We start from the raw sequence: 23,261 nt of genomic DNA on the forward strand, positions 1-23,261 counted from the left end.
TGGGATATCATGTCTTGATATTTTTAGGCCCCTGATAATTCAACCAACAGTTTGTCAGTGTGGCTCTAAATATAGAAAGTAGCTGAGTCGCCGTCTTAAAGACACATCTCACATCCGGATTGGTAAACTGATATTAGCAGACTGCTTCGCCTACTCAACACATGCATGGCACACAAGACAGAGGATACGCAGGACATGAGCTAACTTGTGAACCTGTGGGTAGCGCACTCATGGAGTCAAATGTGGTGTAATGATAACTACGACATCACTGTGGCTCTGGGACCTCATGCAGACACACAGGCTGCTGCAGTCACTAATTCACGCACACGGAGAAGATTTCCATTTGATGCTGATTAACACTTTAACATTATCGCCTGTTTTGGGGGGTAAGTAACTGAAGAGCACCTCAATTCACTTCTAGATATGTGCTTTGTTCTAAGGACAGCAGAGAGCAACTTGCACTGTTGGTGTTATACGTGGAGTGAAATTCTGTTGTTCTGCTTGTCTCTGTGTTTGTGTTCATCTCTTTTAGAGCAAATCGCCTCCAGCATCACTCTCTGAAGCAGCGGCTGTCTAAAATGTTAGAAATTAAATTATGCTGCTCCGTGCTCTGATGCACCCTCTGCTCATCAGTAACAGTGTTGTCTCTAGCTGGATTTTATGAACTTTTCCAAAGTCAAGAGCACATTTTTATCTTTTTATTCAGATGTAGTAAAGATCAGTTAATCTGAATCAGCTGCCCACAGTGTCCTGCTGTATTGTTGATGTCCTCAGATCGGCTCTCTGTAGCAGTGACTCCACCCATATTTCCCATATTATAGTATAAGATGGTTTATTATTATTGTCCTCACCAGCAATTTGATCAGCTATAGGAGCAGAAGTGTTCTGTTAGAGCAAGGATGTGAGACTCATTTTACATTGGAGGCCACATGCAGCCCGCTCTGATCTTTCGTGGGTCAGAGGAGTGAAGAAGTTTAACCACACCCTGAGATATTTTAATATAAGAATACATCTCAGTTTTTCCACATGATAACGAAATGCTGTTTGGGGCTTAAATTGTAAGGAAGCTCATTAGCTCATTGCGCAGTCTCTCTTATAATTATAAAAAAGTTTTTGTTAATTGACAGAATGTCAATTTTATTTTTAATTCCTACATTGAACCCACTGTAAAAATCACAATTCTTTATAGTAGGTAGTAAAAACAACTGAAACTTTCTTCCATTTAATTCAGGCCACTTCACTGTTTATTCCAGTAATACGTTTTTTTCTCCTTTCATCCTACGTCACATCTTTTGTCCAACAATTAGCCATAAACACAACCCCATCAAGGAATTATGTTGCTCATTTCCCCCTCTTTGCCTTGTCCCCATTCTTGTGACACCTTAAATTAACACCTTAAAACCCAGATGCTGAATCTTGTATCAGGCCCCTGAGCTTGAATATTAAAGGTATGAACAATCCAGCTAGACTGTCAAAGGTATTCTCTCATCTGAAACACTTAAATGCTGACATCTCGTTCCCATTAGAGATCCCATTAGTCTCCGGTGTCGATGAGTGGGTGATGTCTTTCACTCAGCTTTTAATTCCAAAGCCAGAGGGGTGGCAATTTTGTTTAATAGAAGTCGAATTTACTGCTTACTGGTTTTTATTTGATAATAACAGCAGATTGTTGATTACTGCAGGCATTTTATAGCCTAACCCTTTATTATAAGTGAATATATGCTTGTAGTTTTAACAACCCGTTTTTAACAGTTTGTTGTCCATTTATTACGTCCATAGATGTTTTTTGGTTTCTGCATATCGTATTATTCTTGTACTGGTCAATTATTTATCTATTTGATAACAGTACTTTTACCCACATAGTGACCTCTCCTGAATATCACTTAAGTGCTCTCCCCAAACTGGTACAAAAAGGTTTTACTGATGGTCTCAATTCTTAACAGGCTGCTGTTGTCAGGCGATGCATTCAATCTCTTTGTCATGTCCTAAATCCAGGACTTGTACTTAACAATAAAAGATTATTTCTCCTCTCCGTTATTGTTGGGAGTAGCTTAAAGGATTCTGACATGGAAAACACTTCCTTCAACTTAGAGTTAGTTCTTGTCTTTCCCTCCCTGATAACAAGGCATGGGAAGATCATCTCATACAATCAGTTCATGACTCTCAGTGATGATTTCAAAATTAGAGTTCACTTAACAAAACCTTTTTTTGCTTTTTAGTCAAAAACATATAAAAATGAATCAGGTCAGAATAATGGATGCCTTTTTTCCTATTCCGGAACAAATTTCCAAAAGCTTGATCCATTTCTCTGTTGCTACAGTTAGCAGTGTTTCTCCAAGTTAGAAAAGAGAAGATTCTCAGTGAAAGGCAACTTTTTTGGGTCCTTTAAAAAATTCCCACTCAAACCATGTTCTCACATCCCTTTGTGTTTAGTTTTTTCCACCAGTGTGTCATATATTTCATCTTTTTCACAATTTCCCTTAAATTCCAGTTTTGTGTGGAGAAAATGTTTCATCTACTCCTTTCTATTCAAAAAGTGGGAACAACTGTGCAGCTTTAATTCTACTATTGTATCCTGGATAAAAATATGTTTGTGTTTGTGCTGCTGACTCGCTATAATAAGGCCAGATCATTTTCACCGATGTTTCATTTCACCAGTCTAACCACCACATAGCAGAGCCATCAGCTGGGATATCATGTTGTCTAACACTTCTCACAGCTGGTTAACAACCCTGTTCTCTTCTTTCTCTCTTTCTCTGATGCTGTTTCACCAACCTGACCACGGTCTGTTCGCTCTCTTTGGCATGTTGTTCTCTGAAGGAGAGGAGCTCTTGGGGACAGAAGGGGCCAGGTACATGAAGATGGATGACATGAAAGACCATGATGACGATTTCCTCTCCCCCAAGAAATCACTGGAGTACGAGAGAGGGCTGGGCACAGCGTAAGGGGGGCTGGTCGGGGAAGCAGGGGAGAGAGCCAAGCTAGTAACCTTAAGCTAATAGGTGGATGGATCGTAGGGGTTGCACCATAGACACACACACATTAAACACCAGGATGAACACTTGGGAGGAGATGCAAAGAAATGTCTTAAATCTGACTTTTTTTTTTTCCTTTTTTCCTACAACAGAAATTATTCGCCAGCCATTCCACGGATCCCTCGTGTCTCTCCAGAGCCTGTTATCCTGAGAGAACATGAGATAGATCAGGTACTACAGAGCAGTATCACTGAGATACAGAAAACCTAAAATAGTAAATGCTTTTATTGCACTTTCATAAAATCATCAGATGACAAAATCGGAGCAGCAGAGAAAGCCAGACTCTTTAGTATTAGTCTACCTCTTTCTGCTCCTGCATAAAAAAGGGGAAAAAAACAGGGGGGAAAAGGTTTTATAGCTATTTTATGTGTTATACTGTTATTTACTCTTGAAAATGGCCCCATTCAAAGCCAACATAATTATTAAAATCAAGTATGAATCAACCTATAGTTGCATTGTACAGCTATATGAAAAAGCAAGTTTAAGGGTATACAACAAGAAAACCCTTACATATATTTTCCATAGGAATTAAGAGCATAAGTAGCAGCCAGGTGCTTTCAATTAAATGCACTTGATTAATTGATCATCAGTAAGTGTGAGCACCTCTATAAAAACATAGGTTTTGGCAGTTTTCTGGTCTAGCATTCAGGAGTAAAGTCATTAAACATAAATCTGGGAAGGGTTATGAGGCTATTTCCAAACAATTTGGAGTTGGTCATTCTGTGGAAAACATTCAACACACTCATCAGTCTTCCCAGGAATAGACGTCCCCGCAAATTCAACTCAAGGTCAAACTATCCACCTGTCATGCGGGCGGTGGAGCGGCGATGATTTGGGCTTGCTTTGTGGCCACCGGCCTTGGGCAACTTACAGTCATTGAAATCATCATCGATTCATGTGTATACCAACGTATTCTACAGTTAAATGTGAGGCCATCTGACCAACAGCTGAAGCTTGGCCCAAACTGGGTCATGCAACAAAACAATGATCCCAAGCACAGCAGCAAATCTACAACAGAAAAGAACAAAGTGCTGCAATGGCAGAGTCAAAGTTTCCTCTTTAAAAATTATTCCCACGCATAATTTTAAGAAGGCAGTGAATATTATTTAGTATAAGAAATGTAAGTGACTTTCAGAGTTATTATAAGACATATTTCATATACACGAAAAAATATGTTGTTTTAAAATGTGTAAACACACAGTTTTGATTTCTGGTTCATTTGTTTCAGCATTTCTGTAACATGACATAAAACCCTCCTTTTAGTCATTGCCAAAATGTCTTCTCAACATTCCCTGTAAAACTAGAATTTTAGTGACTATAAACACAGGTTTTCAGTACCCATCATATCGCTTCTCATACCTTTTTTTTTTTAATAAGTAATAAAAGTTTTTAGTTATTTAAATCATTTATTTGTTTATGTCTGTTGTAGCAACACACTCCACTTCCACTGCCCAAAGAATACGACGAGGACTCACTGATTCCCAGCAGCCCTGCGACTGAGACGTCAGACAATGTCAGCCCAGTCGCCAGTCCCATACACACGGGGTCAGCACTGCAAGCATAAGAATCACTTCATCTCTGCTTACAATCTGATCGGAAAACTAACCGTCACAATCGCTGTCCGATAACAGGTTCCTGGTCAGTTTTATGGTGGATGCGCGTGGCGGTTCAATGCGAGGCAGCAGGCATAATGGTCTGCGTGTCATCATACCTCCGCGGACGTGTGCTGCACCCACCCGCATTACCTGCCGCCTGGTGAAGCCGCAGAAGCTGACCAGCCCCCCTCCACTGGTGGAGGGAGAGGGGCTGGCCAGCAGAATCATTTCCCTGGGTCCTGCAGGGATGCAGTTTCTGGGGTGAGGAAGCTTCTTTTTTTTCTTTTTTTTTAAAGTGTTTTATGTATTGTTAGAAAAGGGTTTCTCTACTCATGTGTAATTCTGTATGTGTGGCAGACCGGTGATTGTGGAGATCCCCCACTTTGCTGCTCTCAGTCGTGGTGACCGGGAGCTCGTAGTGCTGAGGAGTGAGAATGGCTCGGTCTGGAAAGAACACCGCAACCGTTACGGGGACGAGGTGCTAGAAACAATCCTCAACGGGATGGATGAGGGTAAGAGTTTAAAGGCTGATCTCAGGCTGACACTCAGTTAAGCCACGGCCTAGTGTCATTGTTAAACAAACGCAACCACTTCTTCTCCCTTCAGATTTAGAAAGCCAAGAAGAACTTGGGAAGAAGCGAATCCGCCGCATCATCTCTACCGACTTCCCCCTTTATTTTGCCGTTGTGTCACGAGTGCAACAAGAAAGTGACCTGATTGGCCCGGAAGGAGGCTCCCTGACAAGTAAACTAGTGCCGATGGTCCAGGCCACGTTTCCCGAGACAGCAGTCACCAAACGAGTCCGTCTGGGGCTGCAGGTGAGATGGAACGAAGTGGAGAAGGAAGGAGAGGAGAAACAGAATCGTTAATGCCTGTGTTGCATGTTGGATTTACTTTGATTGTGTAATGATGTATTCTTATGAGCATTTGTGCCAAGTTTCTTTGATTTACTTTACTGTTTTTGTCTGTTTGTCCATTTTTTCTTTTCTTTTTTTTTTGGGGAGGACCTTTTTGCCTTACATTTCACACATTGCATGCACTTGGCACCTTTGTATAACACTGGACTGATTTCAGTGACGTCTTTCTCGCTAATGTATTCTTGACCATATTCTCTGTACTTAGCATTTTACACACTAAATTAAGATATCTAAAAAATAAGCCCTTATAAGTTTATATCTATTTTTGAGCCTTTTGAGTCTTTTAGTGTCTTTGCTGTCTAAACAAAAAAAATATAAATAATTATTAGCTCAACTTTAGCACCACATTCTGTAAAGCAGTAATTTTTTTAAGAGGACATATAAGACATAGGACTGCATGTCCCCAACACATCAAGGAGTCACACATCATGGCACTGGGCTGTTAACTGTAAGACTAAAATACATTCAGTAATGTGATTTTACTTTTAAAAATACAGTTAAACTGTACATTAATTCTCTAAAAACAACAATCCAGTCATCAGACATAAAACTATATTGATTTCATTCGAGTTTCTGCCTTCCTAATTCTTCGCCGTATGCATCTATTTGTTTCTCAGACGTGCATATTTGGGATTTCAAGGTTTCGTTTGCATGTGATTTTTATTTTGGTTGCTTAAACAATACCGACTGTTTTGCCATTTGTTTTGCTGCATGTTCTTTTGTTCCAGTTCAAGATTCTGATTGCATTAATTCCTCATTCAAAATCTTCTTTCCATACATAGATCGGCAGCTTAAGCAGCTTGTGTGACTCCAAATCATGTTTCAGTAAATCAAAATGAAAAGTGGACCTTCTACTACTGTTTTGATGAAATTGTTTTTCTTTTAGGCACACGAGTGAATTCAATCTGAGCTCGATAGGTTTTGCAAACTAACAACGCTGATAGTGAATGTAACTGAATATTAGTGAAATATAATGTTCAGTATTTTCTTACATGGCTATATTTTAGGAACATATCTGTTTAACTAAAATGCTGTTGTAGTAATTGCATCATCAATGGCCTTGTGAAAAGCCACAGTGCCTTTTTACTTGATATCTCTCCTGTATTAATGATTGTAAAAGCTTCTTGTTAACATACTTTGTTACATTTTACAATAAAAAATATACTTGTAAAGTCATGCAACCAGTTTGTGTTACTATTTGGTTTTCAGATGTATTGTTTCTGTGTTGAAGTAGTTTGTTCACTGCGGCCTTATTTCTCTTTCTCTCTCTTTCTCATCATCTTTAATTTTCCCCACTTGGTTGTCCTTTCTGTTATCCACTTCTGTTGTCTCATCATCCACCTACAATCAACTCATTACACATGGCATCCTGATCTTTTTTTAAAATCTTTCTTCATATTTATTTATTTTCATTTAATCTCCCTTTCATCAAAACCGTGCCCCCTGTTGCGTGCTCCCTTTTGCCATCATCGACTCCCAACCTCAGGCTCAGCCAGTTCCAGATGAGCTGGTTGCAAAGCTTCTCGGTAACCAAGCAAACTTTAGCCCCGTAGTCACGGTGGAGCCTCGGAGGCGCAAGTTTCACCGACCAATCGGCCTACGTATTCCCCTGCCTCCATCTTGGAGGGAGAGCCCTCGAGACTCTGGGGAGGGTGATACTACCAGTCTGCGTCTTCTCTGCTCTGTCATAGGTACTCCATGCCACAGCTGTCACGTGGGTGTTTGTGTCAATGTCAGCAGTTTACTTCCAAAGCAAAGAAAGATTTGTGTATGCAGCTGATAGTCAGGCTTGGTTAAAATACTTGGTTTAAAATGCTGCCATCACTAGACTTACTCTTTATGACTGCTGATCACTCGGTGTGCTCTCTCTCATTCTCTGTGACTCCCAGGTGGTACAGCCCCAGCTCAATGGGAGGACATTACTGGCACTACTAAGCTTATCTATGCTAGTGAATGTGCCAGTTTCACAACCAATGTTTCTGCACGGTAAGTTCAGATAGCAGCATGTGCAGTGAAATTATATTTGTCATCATAACACAGAAAAAAGAAAGATTATTCAAATTCTTTGCCATCTACAACCACTGCAGTAAGCAGCTTGGCTGTGATTATAAAGAGACAAAGAACAGATGCATGTGACTGAACGTGATCGTTTTCTCCCAGATTCTGGCTCGCAGACTGTCCTCGGACAGCCGAGGCTGTGTCCTTTGCCAACCTGCTGTACAGGGAGCTGTCGGCCGTACCTTACATGGCCAAGTTTGTGGTGTTTGCAAAAATGAATGAGCTACGCGAGGGCCGTTTGCGCTGCTACTGCATGACTGATGACAAGATGGATAAAACTCTGGAGCAGCATGAGAACTTCACAGAGGTGGCTCGCAGCAGGGACATAGAGGTCAGTTCAGAGACCTTCTTACACAGGACAATCGAGTTCTTGGGCCATGTTGTGCTTATTGGATTACTTCTTTGTACATGTGTTAATGCCTCTGTGATTACAGGTTATGGAAGGAATGCCACTTCACCTGGAGTGTTCAGGGAATCTTGTTCCGGTGAGGAAGGCCACCCAACAGCCTCGCTGCTTTAGCTTCCAGGCCTTCAGAGATAATCGACTTCCTGTCTCTGTTAAGGTGTTGCCTTTTGACTTGTCTTAAGTTTTATTTTCTTTGTTACTCCATTAGGTCTTTCTCTACTCATGCATCTGTCATATTTTTTTTTTAACCTTTAACCTCTGCGTCTAAGGTGAGGGACAGTAGTAAAGAGCCCACTGGATTTTTGTCTTTCCTTCGCAAATCCACCAAGTATGAAGACAGCCAGCATGTGCTCTGCAACCTCAACATCGCTATGCCTCCATGTATCAAGGTAAAGCTTTAAAAGACAACTTCAATGTATTTGTTCACATTTCTTCCGAGATTTCCGACTGCATTGATGTTTTCTTTCAGATTGTTGGGAGTGAAGACCGAAGGCGAACTCTCACCCCGCTGGCTTTAAGAGAAAGATACAGTGCTCTAAATGAGCCTGCAATGGGTACGAGTCTCTCACTCTCACTTCTTTATGTAACTAGATCTGTCTACCTTCTAGGGAATAATGTATAATACATGATGATGGCTTCATTATGTCTTATCATAGCACTTAATTTCCAGCCTGCCTAGAATCATTAAGCATCTCAGCTTTATATTTATGTTTTCTGCAGCATCAATGAGTGCTATGGAAAGGACAGAGCTGAAGATGGCTGTAATTGCAGAACAGTTGGGACTGAGCTGGGCTGGTGAGTGGATCTGTTTTATGTGCGGTAAACCATCCGTGTTTATCTTATGTCTGACAAGTTTGCTAGCATGCTGCTGATTAAACAAAGTTAACACATGGTGCCCAGCCAATGAAACTAATTATTTTCTCTGCCAAGAGCCGTGGCTATTTTACAGAGACTGTTCCTTCTCTTCTGTGTACGCCTCATCGGCGTGACTCATACGCCAAATTATATAAATATTTCTCCTGCTTTCTTGATCTTCCTTCTGTCACTTTCTAAACAGAGTTGGCACGTGAGCTTCAGCTGAGTGTGGATGACATTAACAAGATTCGTGTGGAGAATCCAAACTCACTGCTGGAGCAGAGCTCCGCACTGCTCAACCTGTGGGCCACTCTCGAGGGCAAGAGGGCAAAGAGTCAGTAAATCTAAATTTGCTGTAGACATTTGCCATTTCACTTCACTCAAAGCTACACTTTTATGATTTCTAGAAACCCACCCCTCTTCTTCTTTCTTCCATGCATGCCGGTGACTCCTTTTTTTCACTGCAGTGGAGAGTTTGTACACAGCTCTGAAGAGCATCGACCGCATGGACATCATCAACATGTTGGAGGGCCAGCCACCTCAGCCTGTGAGACAAGGATCCCGTGATGTCAACAGACGTCGACACAGCGAGAGAGACCATCTGTCCCCTGGTATGACCAATGGTAAGCGCCCTCCCCAGATCCCATGGCCTGGTCTCATTTCTGTCCCATTTCCTTGATCTCCAGCCACTTTTCCAATAAACATGCACCTCTTTCCCCAAACTCCCCAGAAGATGAAGTCAAGTTTGTTTCCCTCTAAATGACTCTGTTGTCCCAATGTCCTTCTTATTTAATCTCTGTGATGCTCTTGTGTTTTAAAGCTGCCTCAAACCTTTGCAGGATTTTACCTCAGCAACACACAGAGGGACTCAGGACACTCCTACTGTAAAAAGGGTAATATAGAAATGCAGTGAAGTACCTAGGAAACCTTAATTAAATGGTATACTTCAGGGGGTTAATGGTGTATTGGTTCAGTTATTCCATTCTCCTATCCTCAGAGTTTAGTCTTTTTCTTGCTTGTTTGGTAGTTAAGATGTTCTGAGCTTAATTCCAATTCTAATTCACAATAATTTTATGCATCATAAAAAAAAATTCTATAAAATGTGTTGTCATTTAGCATGACATATTCTCTATAAAAACACCTTGTCATACATGATGAGTCCATGTAGATCACAAGTAAAGCCTCGCACATTTGGCCTTCTTACCAACTGTCAGACCTCAGTCTTTTCCTCATGGTTTCCTTCACACGTGCATACCCTACATCTTATTGATTCCATTTTCACATCTGGCCTGCTGTGAGCTCCCCGTCTTCCTGGACTGGCTCCTCCTCTCTGCCTCGAGTGCAGATGATGAGTTAGTCGGACAGGTGATAGGTCCTCTCCGTGAAAACTGGAGCAATAAAGAGAGATGTAACAATGCATACGGATGTGACCATGATGGCTAAAGCGTGAAAAGGGAGACGCTCAGATCACAGCTGCAGTGAATCTGATAACTTTGTATCTGTCTCTTCTGTCTGTCTGTCTGTCTTTTTGGCTATTTGCCTCCCAAAGGTCGTTCCTGCTTTGACTTGGCGGATTTCAAAAACTGGATATTGTTTACTTGACTTATTTTACAGTGGAAAAAAAATAATCAAGAGGTTTATGATTTACGATCTAGTTCAGTACTTACTAAAGTCACATCAATAGAGTGAGGCACCCAGCATGACTTTTCAGTGAATAAGAGTGAAACTAGCAAAAGTAAAAACTAGCAACAAAAAAAAAAGAAAAGAGTATTTAAAAATATTGTGGTGAAAAATAAAGAACAATGCGCACATAATTATTTTCAGTTTTTACTTTATTCACAGAAGTTAGATGAGAAGATAATGTCTCATTGCATGTTAGCTTAGCTTAGCATGAAGGGAGAAGAGACTGGAAGAAGCAGCTAGCAACCCTGGCTTTATTTTTAACCAGGTAACCTCAGTAAAACCACAGCGTAGACCTATAAACTTTGGACAAAGTTAAAAAAAAAAAAAGACACTAATGAACTGCTTTCACATCTGGACAGAAGCTAACTATACCTCACTTTTTTCTCCACGTTTATGCTAAGCTGAGCTAACCAGCTGCTTTTTAACTGCAGAAATGTGTGGCATCAATCTTCTCATCTGACACTTTGGACAGAAAGGGAAGGAAATTCATGGATATTGAAACATGTCAGTGATTATTTAAAATCAGGTCCGCTATAGACTCCCCATCACCACAAAAACAAACGCGATTTCTATTTTTTAAAGTACTGTGTTTGCAGAAAATATTCCTTCAAACTTGAAATAAAAAGCAAGCAAAGGTTTATTCAAAAGCGACTCCAGGTTACTAAACAAAGCATACACTTGATCATACTAGAGTAACCCCTTTTCCTTTAGACCTCTGTCTGCCTGTGTCTGCATGGGACTTAGTTTGAGTCTTTAGAGGTAGCGTTGGTGCACCGAATGTGCTTTTGGGAGCCCTGATTCATTCCCTGTGACTCTGTCCCTCTCTTTGTTTTTCTCTGGTCATCTGCAGCCTAGCCGCCCCACTCTTCCTCCTTCTCACTTCCTCTCCGAACTCTGACCTCATGTTGACCTCTGACCCACATCTTAAGCTTTTATTTTTTGCGACAAATGCATTTTTCTTTTTTTTCTTTTTTTCCTGACTCTTGAAAACCCCACCTTTCTTAAGTGTCCACTCTGTGACAGATACCCCTCACACAGACTGTGTACTCAGCACCCACTGGGAGGGGGGAGGTGACCCTCACTCTCTCTCACTGTTTCTGTCTGTGTTCATCACCCTGTTTTATATTCCTCTTCCTCTCTTGCTGCTCTTCTCTGTTTCCCACTCCTTCCTTTCCCTCCTTTCCCATCCCTTTTTTCCCCTGCTCTCCTGCATGTCGGCATGTGAACAAGACTTCGCTCATTGCTCATCTCCCTCGTGTTTGCATGGAGGGCCCGCTCTGAGACTGGACTGTTGGAGATAAAGCTTCAAATGCTGCATCAGTGCCTAACGTTGCCTGACAAACAGACATGTGTCTTTGCATGGCATGTATACTGAGAATGACTACAGTCTGTCTCTGTTACTCCTCAATGATCTGTCTTAAAAGGGGATACAGAAAGGCCACAGACCTTTTTTTGTGAACTGTGTCTGCTGTTCATGTATGAATGCTGTGATCGTTTTGTGTGTCGCTAATTCTACGTAAACCGTGTCCATCTTATGTTGTGCAACTATCTATCTTTGATGTCTCTGTGAGTTTTGAGATGTTCAGTTTGAATTTGTTCTCCAACTGTTTCTAAATGTGCTCATTGATTACTGTGAAGTCTATATGTGTCTATGTGTGTATGTGTGCGTGTATCGGTGTGAGCATCTCTACGTGTTTTTTAAATGTTTTGTGGCTTCCACATACATATATGTGCCCATTTACTGGGCAAAAATTGTATCGTTTATTTATGTATATATATATATATATATATATATATATATATATATATATATATATATATATATATATATATATATATATATATATATATATATATATATATATATATATGTTTCTGTACATACATCTGTCAGACACATTTTCCATATTTCACACTTTTTATTATTTCAAATTTTCTCCCCAGATCTCTTTCTTTTCTCGTTATTTACAAATCTACTGCCACAAAGTGAGAGGGATGACAAACTCAGTTAGTTACAAATTCACATTCTTATTTCCTCCTTTTTGGTCTTACCACAAAGCACAAACACAAAATATCCTAAAAGATAGATAGATAGATAGATAGATAGATAGATAGATAGATAGATATATAGATAGATAGATAGATAGATAGATAGATAGATAGATAGATAGATAGATAGATAGATAGATAGATAGATAGATAGATAGATAGATAGATAGTCATGTTTATTTGGTTGATTTGGTTTTGAGTTCTTTGTCATTAGATCTTAATTCTAATAATCATATATTCAGGCATCAGGCAATCATATATGCATTTGAAGACTAAAAGTGAATATAATTGAAGCCTCTAAACTTTAAACCTCTTAAAGCAGATGCCCTGGTATCTTGTGGGACCTAAATAAACACCAAATGATTGTTTGAATCTTGTACAGTAGCACTGAAGTACTATAAATTTGATTGCAAGTGAAAATCAAACGCCTGCAGTGTATAGATGTTCTGTATCTGGTTTAGACTAAATCTTCATAAGTCAAAGAACTACATCACAAACTAGAAGTCAGAGTTTATCATCAACTGTACATAACTGAAAGCAGTTGGGATGTGAAAAAGAAAGTAGGACAAGGGTCTTTTCGATGGCTTGGTGTCTCAAATATCGCCTGCACTCTCAGCAGTACTCTACTGCTGGCCATGAATCAAGTTACAGCAGCCTGCACTCTGCAGCTTTCTTACCACTGTACAGTACATACGCATGGTCTCTCTCTCTCTCTCTCTCTCTCTCTCTCTCTCTCTGAGTCAAACATTAAGGAGAATCATTTCCTCTGCTTCCTGTAATCTATGTACTGCATATGGATAGTATGTCCTTTAGTGGTCAGTCATACTGATACTCATGTTTTGCTTTACCTGCATTACCATTTTTTTCAATTTGTTCACATATTTATGTTGTAAAGGTTTATCACTCTTTACAAATTTAGTATAATCAGGTTAGAAAATATAAATGTTAATATTCGCAAAATAGCCTTAGGTGTAGTCTTCATCTAGATTTTCTTTCATTTTTAGCATGTTACATGAAGTTACTACTGCAATATTTTTTAATGCTTTCTGGGACATTGTACTCAGTTGTGCCAGGTCTGGTTTCATAAGAAAGAAAGAAAAAGAAAAAAAAACATATTTTATCGAAGGTTGTTCAGAAGACGGCTGTAGGAGTGACCTGAGTCCGCAGCTCATTACTAACACAAAGTTTTACTAAATTATATATTTGCACTTGAAATTTGTTTGAGGCAGCAACATTGTGGCTTTCCTAGCAGAAGAAAATTGAAGTCTGTTGTAATTTGTTTGCATAAATTTGAATACTACTATGTTTTATCTTTACATAGTTGTGTTATATTGAATGCACTGTAAAAACAGTATGAGTCAGTGAGAGAGCAGCTGTGTGAAGAATGCGTGCGTGTATGCGAGAAAATGCGATTGCCTGCGAGCATGCCATCCAGCCTGACACCGGTATTAACCTGCCTGTTTCTGAGTGGGTTTGAGTGCATGCATATACGAGTGTGAGCGTATGTGAGTGCTGGTGTGGGTGTGAGACAGAGTGGGTGTGTGTTTGTGTGTCCCTGCTGGACAGGTGTCAATAATCCCTCTCCGTCTCCCTGCAGGTGGCAGCCAGCAGAGCAGCATCAGCCACTGCCGGCCTCGAACCCCAGTCTCAGCCTACTGGTTCAGCTGGCTGTGTCTGCTGCTGCTACCGCTGCTGCTCTGCTACTGTCAGCGCTGGCTGATTGAGCTTGACAGCCTCTCTTCTAAAAGCTGCCCTTGCTCTCATGACCTTAGCTCCTTGCACCTTTATTCTAGCTCTTATTGTCTTGGCCCTCCACTCCCTCCATCCCCACTCCTTTCCCATTTGTCCCTTCAGCCTCCTCTACTCCTCCCCTAAATGCCCAGCTACTGGCCAGGGGAACTTACCCCCCCTCCCAGGGTCCTGATGCTGTGGGGGGTGAGGTGGGGAGCGAGGCGGGGGGCTGGGTGTCAGTGTGCCTCTCTCTGTCTCGCTCCAGGTTATGGGCTGCCGCAGGAAGAGCTTCTCTCACCAGCTTCCATGCAGTACAGCCTGCCCTCCCCGCTGGGTGCTGAGCCTTACTGGCAGGAGGTCTCCAGCCTGGACTGTGCACCTATTGCCACCACAGAAGAAGACACCCTGATGGAGATGTCTGATGTACAGGTGTGGCCCTCAGGCAACAGCCCTTCCTTGGTGGCTGTGGAGGACTCCTCGCTGGAATGCAGCAATGCTGACGATTCGGAGGGTCTGCTGGGGCTGCCGTATGGAAGTCTAGGTCGGCCGGCCAGTCAGGCCAGCGCAGCCAGCGGAGGGGGTGGGGTGCTGAGTGGCTCCATTGAGCTGCCCGAAGACGATTCAGAGATGGGCGTTGACTCGCTCAGCACCACCACACCAGCTTCGCTCGGGGTACCATCGCTGGGATCAATCTTAACGGGCTGAACAATGGTCAGGGGTCAGAGGCGAGTTCAGAGGCATCAGCCGTCACAAGCACGACTGGTGGTGATGGAACTGGAGGAGGAGGAGGAGGCGGGATGGGCTCAGAGGAAGGGCTTTCTCTTGTTGCAGGACAGCAAAGGGTGTATGCTCGGTTGAGTGAGTCAACTGGTCTGAGCAGTGCTGCAGATCGGAATGGAGACAGGTGAGTACGAGCTCTGTATGCCTCTCAGTTGGTGTGACGTCATATAACCTGGGGCTATAAAACACTATCAGTAAATATTTATGATGTACCACCTCCTAATGAATTCATTGATCTCCTTTCAGGTCAGGCAATGGGGGAAACGGTGGTGGTGGAGGATCTTTCCTTTCTTACCTGCAGGAGCAGACAGGCCCGGGATGGATCCCTGTCACTGACCCTACTCAGGCTTGGGTGGGCAATCAGTCTAAACCCAGGCAAACCATGGAAACCATGATGTCATCAGTGCGTAACGCTGTGGATGGAGACCCTTCCCGAATGTCCCAGGAGGCCTTGCTTCAGCCTGTGAGGGACATGGGGCACTCTGAGATCTTAAGGGGGCACTTCAGAGGTACCCAACCATTTGAGAAGGGTTTGGGCTTTCCACACAGGGTACCAGAGCTGAGGGCCTGGGATGATGTCCGCCTGAAGGGCCAGGTGAGCACGTTAAACCACCCGTGCAAATTTAAAGTGGTCACAGTGAGTAGGATTACTCCTTTTACCATGTCTGGCAAACATTTTAGTCTGAACCAAATTAATGAACAACCGTATTTATAGTTAAACTGCATTTAGCAAATTCTTGTGGTGTAAACAAAAAAGGCGAACTGCTCCAGCAGAGGTAAACCTGGGAGAAACAGTGTGATACAGCAAAATCATTACAGTGTTATACACACAAGCGGTTGCTTTCATACTTCCTCTTCTAGAAGTCACCATTTAAAACCTCACTAATCAGAATTATGTTATGTCGATCCTGGAATCATACAGCAAACGTAAACACACAGCCAAGAACACACACAGTGGTCTTAGACCCAATTTGGGCACAAACAGCGTGTCCAGCCAAATATAGAAAGCGCTCTCACTCGTCAACCCGCGTTACACGATCCCAACCCCAGTCATTCCCACATGTTAACTTTCTGGCACAACACAGACACATCACACTGTATGGGACAATCTCAGCTGTGAGACTGTGAGAGAACAAAAATAGAGCCTTTCAGAGCCTTTGTGGGCTTCATGCCTCTTGTGGGTCATAATGATACCCAAAAAGCACATTTAGCGTAATTTGGAGGCGGTGGCAGCTGCATAATAGATTCTATGATTGTTTTAGGAGAAATTTGTTGTGTAGGCTGTAGTTAGAGCATGTGTGAGAAGTTTCTTAGTGTTCTTACCACAGCGCACAGAGCCGTTCTGATGGAGGTATTTAAAGCTCACAGATCACATGGTCAAAAAGTGAGGGAGGTGGGAATAGAAGCCTCCCAAGATTGCTTTTGGTTGGATCTGGTGTCTTTGACTGGATAGTTGTGACTCGACGCTAGGAAGGAGAAAGAGACGTGGGGAGAAAAGGGCCCACGGCCCCAGCAAACGGAGGGCAGAAATGAAATGAAAACACCAGTTTGGCTGAACCAGTGACAAAAGAGGGCTGCAGCTGTTACCTTCTCCCTTAGCTAAGAGAAGTGTGAGAAGCAGGAGTCACCACCAGCTACGGGACTGAGGCTGCAGTCGTGCGTTGCTCTGTGCCAACCGTGTTGATTTACTGGGGATCAAAGTGGGGCAATGTGGGCCCTAGTTACCGAACTCCTCTTTAGCTTCGTGCTGCTGGCGTTCCTGGTGATCAGCTGTCAGAATGTCCTCCACATAGCCAGTGGCTCGGTGCGGTCGGTGCTCACCTACATACACACTCAGCTGGACCACGAGCTTGGTGAAATCGAGGGAGTACCCGACGAAGAGGAGAACGTCACCACCAGAATCGTCCGCCGTAGAGTCATTCTTAAGGTACAACAAAACTGAGATCCACGAATTTGAAGAAAGGATCTTAGTGGCAGAAGAGAGAAAAAAGAAATGAAAGAGCAGGGGGGAATCACTGCTGCTGAACTCTTGGATGATGCAGTGTATTTAAGAAAAGTTGAAAGTGATACAGGATAGGTTTGTGGTGAGTTATTTGACTGGTTTTACTGAGAGGAGTGGGAAGGTGCAGCATTATGGACACAAGTAATCGTGGCATACAATGATGGGATTTCATCAATGTTTGTTTGTTTCTATGACAATATCAAATGACTGAGGATGCAACTAAATATATCTTCTGCTTTTATAGATATACTGTAAATAGATTGTCTTCAGCTCAACAAGTTTGGACTCCAGTTCTATAAAAAGTTCTCATTGGCTCTTTGCCATTTCCTTCTTATTGTATCTCAAACTCTATAAAACAGCACATTTTTTATTTATTCTGTTAAGTACACTGAAAATCACACTGAGATTTGGTGGATTATGATATAATTGAAATTATGTACAAAGCATATAATAGATAAATTTCCCTTAATATCCAGAAAGCTTTTAAAATGAGGGATAATAAATACAAATGAAAAGGATATTATGTTTCTGAAAAATCCAAGGCCGGAGCCAGTATGAAATTTCATTGTGTATCTGTTACACAGATTAAACCTAAAGTGCACAGCATACTGAAACTGCTTAAAAGTTGTATAGAAATAACATAATTATTCTGTATGATAACTGATGCTCTAGATACAAATAGTTCATATATAGCTGGATTTGACATGAATAGTTGGTTGTTTCTTCTTTTTTGGTGACTTTGTATTTAAATCTGAGGTTAAAGATGTAGTTGATTTACTTTTCCTTACACGTTGATTGTTTTATTATGGGTAGGTGTTACATAAGCTGTAGCTTTGGACTTGCACCCTTTAGGTTTGTCACTTCTTTTTTTAATTATTATTTAGTTTCATGTGTGATATAAATTGAGATAAAGATCAATTTTAGAGTTTCATACAGGCCTCCACATGCTCGACCTTCACTCGTTCTTAGGCCGAGCGTCCGGCTTCAGGAATTTCTTTGAACTTATAAATAGCTCTAAAGACATGCTGCTATTATAGGGGGCTGTAACACTGTTGTGTAGTAATGAACCTCATCAATTGTAACTATAAGTGATAAGATCCCCACTGTTAGATTTACTTTCTCTCTCACAAGCAACCTCACCCGCTCCTCACCTATCTGCCATGCAAACAGCGCTGCAGCAACGGCTGTTTTAACTGCCTTTATTGCCACAGTTCAAAACGTTTATGGTTACAAAAAAGCTTTTCTCTGTCCTCAGGGTGATGAGGTTGAAGATCTTCCTGGGGAGCAAGTGAGCGAGGAACATTTCACGGATGAACATGGAAACATTGTCACAAAAAAGGTCAGCCATTTAAATTGCGTCCATGAACACGAATGTCTCCGTTTTCACTTTTTTATCGTGTTTTATCATCACAACACTTTCACGGATCTTTTTACGGAACGATTATTAAACTAATAATCATGACAAAGTTGTTCATCGCACATGACACTGCAAAATCCACGCTTTGTTTTCCCCCAGCATATTTCACCGATCCAGTCTTTTTCACTGCCTTTTCCACACTCTCTGCTCTCGCCCATCACTCTCTCCCACCCTTCTGTGTGCGATTGTGTGCGCGTGTGTCTGCGATAGATCGTGCGCAAGGTGGTGCGCAGAGGGAAGGGATCAGGTGAGGAGGGGTTTCAGGAGGTGAGCGTGGAAGGCTCGCTGCAGGACGCCAACGAGCTGGACGCCGATGCTGAGCAGTTCATGAGCTACGCCGTCTTGGGTCGGGACAGCAGCAAGGTGGGCTTCTGATCTGCAGACGAAGCTCTCTGTCTCGCCTGGAGCTTCCGTGATGACCTCGGGTGTGCGGCCAGCCTGCAAAGCCTAAATGCTCTGAATTAGATCAGATGATACATACCCTGTTTCATTTAAATCCATGTAGTATCTGGGGTCTGTGCTGCAGTAAGTTTTAACGTTTCATCTCACTGTGGATTCCCAGGCATCCCCCAACGGTCCTTGTGCAACTTAACCTGCATAAGCACAAGTTTGTTTGTGATCTTGGAAAATAAAGGTTAGGCATTTTCCACTATGTGTCAGGACTAAATTGCAACAGAAGACAGAGGGACGTGTATTTGATTAATTGCCTGATTGCTGACTTCCCATAACATTAATCTCCACCCATATACTTCGCTCTCATGCTCATTATCTGCATGTAAGAGAACAACTGGATCCACTCTGCTCAGGTGCTCTGATTTTTTAAGAGGCTCACAGTAGATCAGTTCATGAGCGTTTCACTGTTTTGGTCATCACTAAACCACAAATGCAGTTCATCTGGGGGGGGGGGTTCTTGCACATTAATGAGTGAATGAACTTATAGTGGTTCCTTGCAGTGTTTCTTTCTCCCTGTCAGTTATCTCACTGAGCAACTGAATAAGGTTCATAGTCCTTTAACTGTGAAAGTGTGCCTTAATCAGTCAAAAACCAAGTTGAGGTCAAATATTAATTGCATTGAGTAAGTTGAGGTTCAATACACCAGACGCAGAGATTAACAGGGTTGTTGTGATTGTGTGAAATTTCCTGAAACTGCTGTGTTATGTGGCCTAGCCCATCCATTTGAAGCTTAAGAACGCTTTTCAAAAAGTTCTTTGCAAATTTTATCTGACATTACTCTGAACCACCACCTGGCTTTCCATCTGCCACCCACCACTTCTGTCCTTGCTTGACTGTTTATACATTATTACTTCCTTTTTTTCCTCTTTTTATTTCCTCTTTTGTCCCTCACATTTCTGTTTCACTTCCTGTCTTGTGCTCCCTGTTTGTATGCCCTCGTTTTTTTCGTGTGACACTGTCTGCCTCCTCTGTGGGTTTGTTTCTCTCTCTCTCTCTCTCTCTCCTTTGTTTTACCCTCCCTTACTAATATTACCTCAACCTCTTGTTCTGCTCCTGTCATCCAACTTATTCTAAATCCTCGCACCTCTTCTGCGGTCAACCCCCTCCCCCACCCTCTGATGTAGCCCGATACTGTGGATGTGAAGAAAGGTGCTCAGATAGTGAAATGTGCCAGTCTGCGGAGAGTTAAGCAGTGAGGCAGACTGAGTGCTGCGTCCCCGCAGGTAGGGGACTGACCCACAGTGCTTCCTCTGACCTGTGAACAACACCATTTAATCCAGTCTGTCTGGATTAAATGCATCTGAATGTACATTTAATTCAATAATTACTAATGTTATGACATATGGTGTGACGCTGGCGCAGCTAAATGACACCTAAATCTTTAATAGTTCAAATATAAATGACACACATGAACGCATATAAAAAGGAAAAAGATACAGATGTAATTTTTGTGTGTGTGTGCATTAGGGGAAAAAAAGTGCTGTCAGGAAAACTCTAAATGCTTGAAAAATGATTTGGTAGCTCTTGCAAATGTCTGCTGTGTCTAATACAAACTGCAATCGATTTAGATTTGGAGTTTTAGTTAGTACAAATCCAGGTGATGTACACTCACCGGATACTTTGGTAGGTACACCTTGCTAATACTGGCTCGGGCCCCCTTTTGCCTTCTGAACTGCCTTAATTCTTTGGGGCACAGATTCAACAAGATCCTGGAAACATTTCTCAGAGATTTTGGTCCATATTGACATGACAGCATCTCACAGTTGCTGCAGATTTGTTAATTGCTCAGCCATGATGTGAATCTCCTGCTCCACTGAGCTTTGTTATTATCAGCCTTTAGAAGATGGATACCTTGTGATCATAAAGGGATGGAAATGGTCAGAAACAATACTGTGGTAGGATGTGGCATTTAATTAATGCATTTGATACTATGGGGCCCAATGCGTGCCAAGAAAATGTCCCCCATCATTACACCACCAGCAGCAACTGTGATCCATTGATACAAGGCAAGATGTATCTATGTTTTCATGGAGTTTACACCAAATTTTTACCCTGCCATTCAAATCCTGCTGCAGAAATCAAACTTCTATTGTTAGACTCTAGAGAGCCAATGCGAATCACTTTTCTGTTTTTAACTGACAGTAACTAAAAACTACAGCACCCAGAGGGGTCTTCTGCTGCTGTAGTCCACCCGCTTTGAGGTTTGACATGTTGTGTGTTCAGAGATGCTCTTCTGTGTATCTCGGTTGTAACGAGTGGTTATTTGAGACACTGTAGACAACTGATGAACTTGAAACAGTCTGGCCATTCTCCTCTGACCTCTGGCATCAACAAAACATTTTCACACAGAGAACCTAACATTTTTTCAAGCATACTTTGTAAACGTTGCACATGTTTGAATGGGAAGATCAGCAGTTGCTGAAGAACTCAGTCCAGCACATCTGGCATGAATAACCATGCTACGTTCAAAGTCACTTAAATCAACTTTCTTCCTCATTCTAATCCTCAGTTTGAAATTCATTAGGTTTTAGCAACCTTGCCTACATGAATTCCTGCCATGTGATTGGTTCATTAGATATTTGTGCTAACACTATCTAATAAAGTGGCCGGTGAGTGTATGCACTATCTAGAAACAGTTAGTGTTTGGAATTAATCGATATATTAATGACTGATGATCCAATAATGCTTTTTAATGTCATCTTTTTTCTATTTGTTTTTTACCTCTTGAGTTTAGCTTAAATAAACCATAGGAATGATCTCCTGACAAACACTTTGCCGTATTTACATCAGAGTATGAAGTAAAATGTATGAATAATTAAAAATTTCCTATCAAGTCTGTTCTTTCTATGATATATATATATAAAATTGTCCATAAGAAACACCGTAAAAAGGCTGGTGCAATGTGCACTCAGCGAAGAGAGATCGTAAAATGACAGCGCCCAAGGTCAAAGCTGTAAGGCATCTTGTGTGGAGAAATGGAGCCACTATAATGTGTGTGCGTGTGCGTGCGTACGTGCGTGTGTGTGTCTTGCCCTCACTAACGTAAATGCCATGACATTCCTGAGCTTGTTGATATTTCCAGTGACTCGCTGCTGAATGTTAAACCACTGCTGGCCCCCATTTGCGTGTAAATCTTTGGCAGAACTAACGTGTCGTTGAGTCTTTGAACGTTACGAGGATTAGCTGAAGGGAACTGAAAAACGTTCAGTCACTATAAAGCAGTATAGTAGCATAACCAGGATTCAAAGGCACTCACATTAGCACTGGCTTGTTGCTGTTTGCATGCCACCTGTGTTGCACGGTAGCAGGACGATCGAGAGGCTTGTAAATCACTGCAGTTCTCTCTCTCTCTCCTCAGAGTTCTCCGCAGGATTCAACCCCTTCACCAAAACCATCCTACATGAACACATGACCAGCAGCAGCTGACGGGAGGAAGACCACACATCAGAAGGCAAACGGATGGAAATGAAGAGAAACCAACTCAAAGACAACCACGGTGGCTATGGCAACTATCAGCACGCACCAGAAGAAAAAGGATACAGATTTTCTTGTAGTTTTTATTACTTTTTTTTTTTTTAAAGAAATGGTGGGAAAAAATATCTACTACTAGGCTAGAAGCATGATTTCGTATAAAACAAAAACCAGACAGACAAAAAAAATCAAAAACAACAAAAAAAAAAAGAAACTAGCAACCAAAACGTGCTTCCTGTTATCTGTATCAGCATGAGTGACTGCTGCCGCATGGCCTGTGTTTAACTACAAATACCGAGGGAATGCAGGGGCGGGTTAAAAGGGGGGGGCGGGATGGGGAGGAGACACCGCTTAATGGGACGGGCATGCAATGTAGGCTACCACCGGCCCATTTTCTAACCCAGTGGTGAAGAGTTTAACTTAAGAAAAAGAGACACTAAAATACTGAGAATTACGTCATCTCTAGGCAACTGTTACCCCCTCCTCCTCCATGCTGCACTCAATCAGCACCACAAACTAGTTTCACACCTGGCCGAGTGGTCTCTAAGTCCAGTAAAGCTACAATTATCGCCCCAGGATATCAGTGTTGTGTACATAATATTGTATGCACTAAAATGCTCTTACGTGACTGTGTGTTACGCGTGTTGTTTCTGTTACTAGATCCCTATGCGATGCAACTGATGCTGCTGTTTCAGGTACATGAGAAATTCCTCCCTGTTTTTTTTTTCTTGTTTGGTTTCATTTGCTCAGAATCTATATATTATTATTCTATATCTTGAGATCTTTGTGGGTAAAAGAACATACCGTTG

General features: G+C 41.9%; 1 protein-coding gene across 1 annotated transcript in view; it reads left to right on the forward strand.

The window, feature by feature from the left end:
- ank1a (ankyrin 1, erythrocytic a) overlaps positions 1–22,397 on the forward strand; it is an 88,209-nt gene extending 65,812 nt beyond the window's left edge. The window contains 22 exon segments of the mRNA XM_026187581.1: positions 2,821–2,941; positions 3,128–3,206; positions 4,465–4,580; positions 4,667–4,891; positions 4,988–5,142; positions 5,237–5,448; positions 7,034–7,238; positions 7,437–7,533; positions 7,708–7,936; positions 8,040–8,168; positions 8,281–8,400; positions 8,481–8,565; positions 8,732–8,806; positions 9,069–9,200; positions 9,334–9,489; positions 14,595–14,996; positions 14,999–15,233; positions 15,356–15,704; positions 18,367–18,450; positions 18,739–18,891; positions 20,106–20,204; positions 22,340–22,397. Coding sequence (XP_026043366.1) covers positions 2,821–2,941; positions 3,128–3,206; positions 4,465–4,580; positions 4,667–4,891; positions 4,988–5,142; positions 5,237–5,448; positions 7,034–7,238; positions 7,437–7,533; positions 7,708–7,936; positions 8,040–8,168; positions 8,281–8,400; positions 8,481–8,565; positions 8,732–8,806; positions 9,069–9,200; positions 9,334–9,489; positions 14,595–14,996; positions 14,999–15,233; positions 15,356–15,704; positions 18,367–18,450; positions 18,739–18,891; positions 20,106–20,177 — 3,431 coding nt within the window. The 3' untranslated portion in view covers positions 20,178–20,204; positions 22,340–22,397.
- Positions 22,398–23,261: the final 864 nt, after the last annotated feature.

This window comes from Astatotilapia calliptera, chromosome 12 (genome assembly GCF_900246225.1).
Source record: "Astatotilapia calliptera chromosome 12, fAstCal1.2, whole genome shotgun sequence".
Lineage (NCBI taxonomy): Eukaryota > Metazoa > Chordata > Actinopteri > Cichliformes > Cichlidae > Astatotilapia > Astatotilapia calliptera.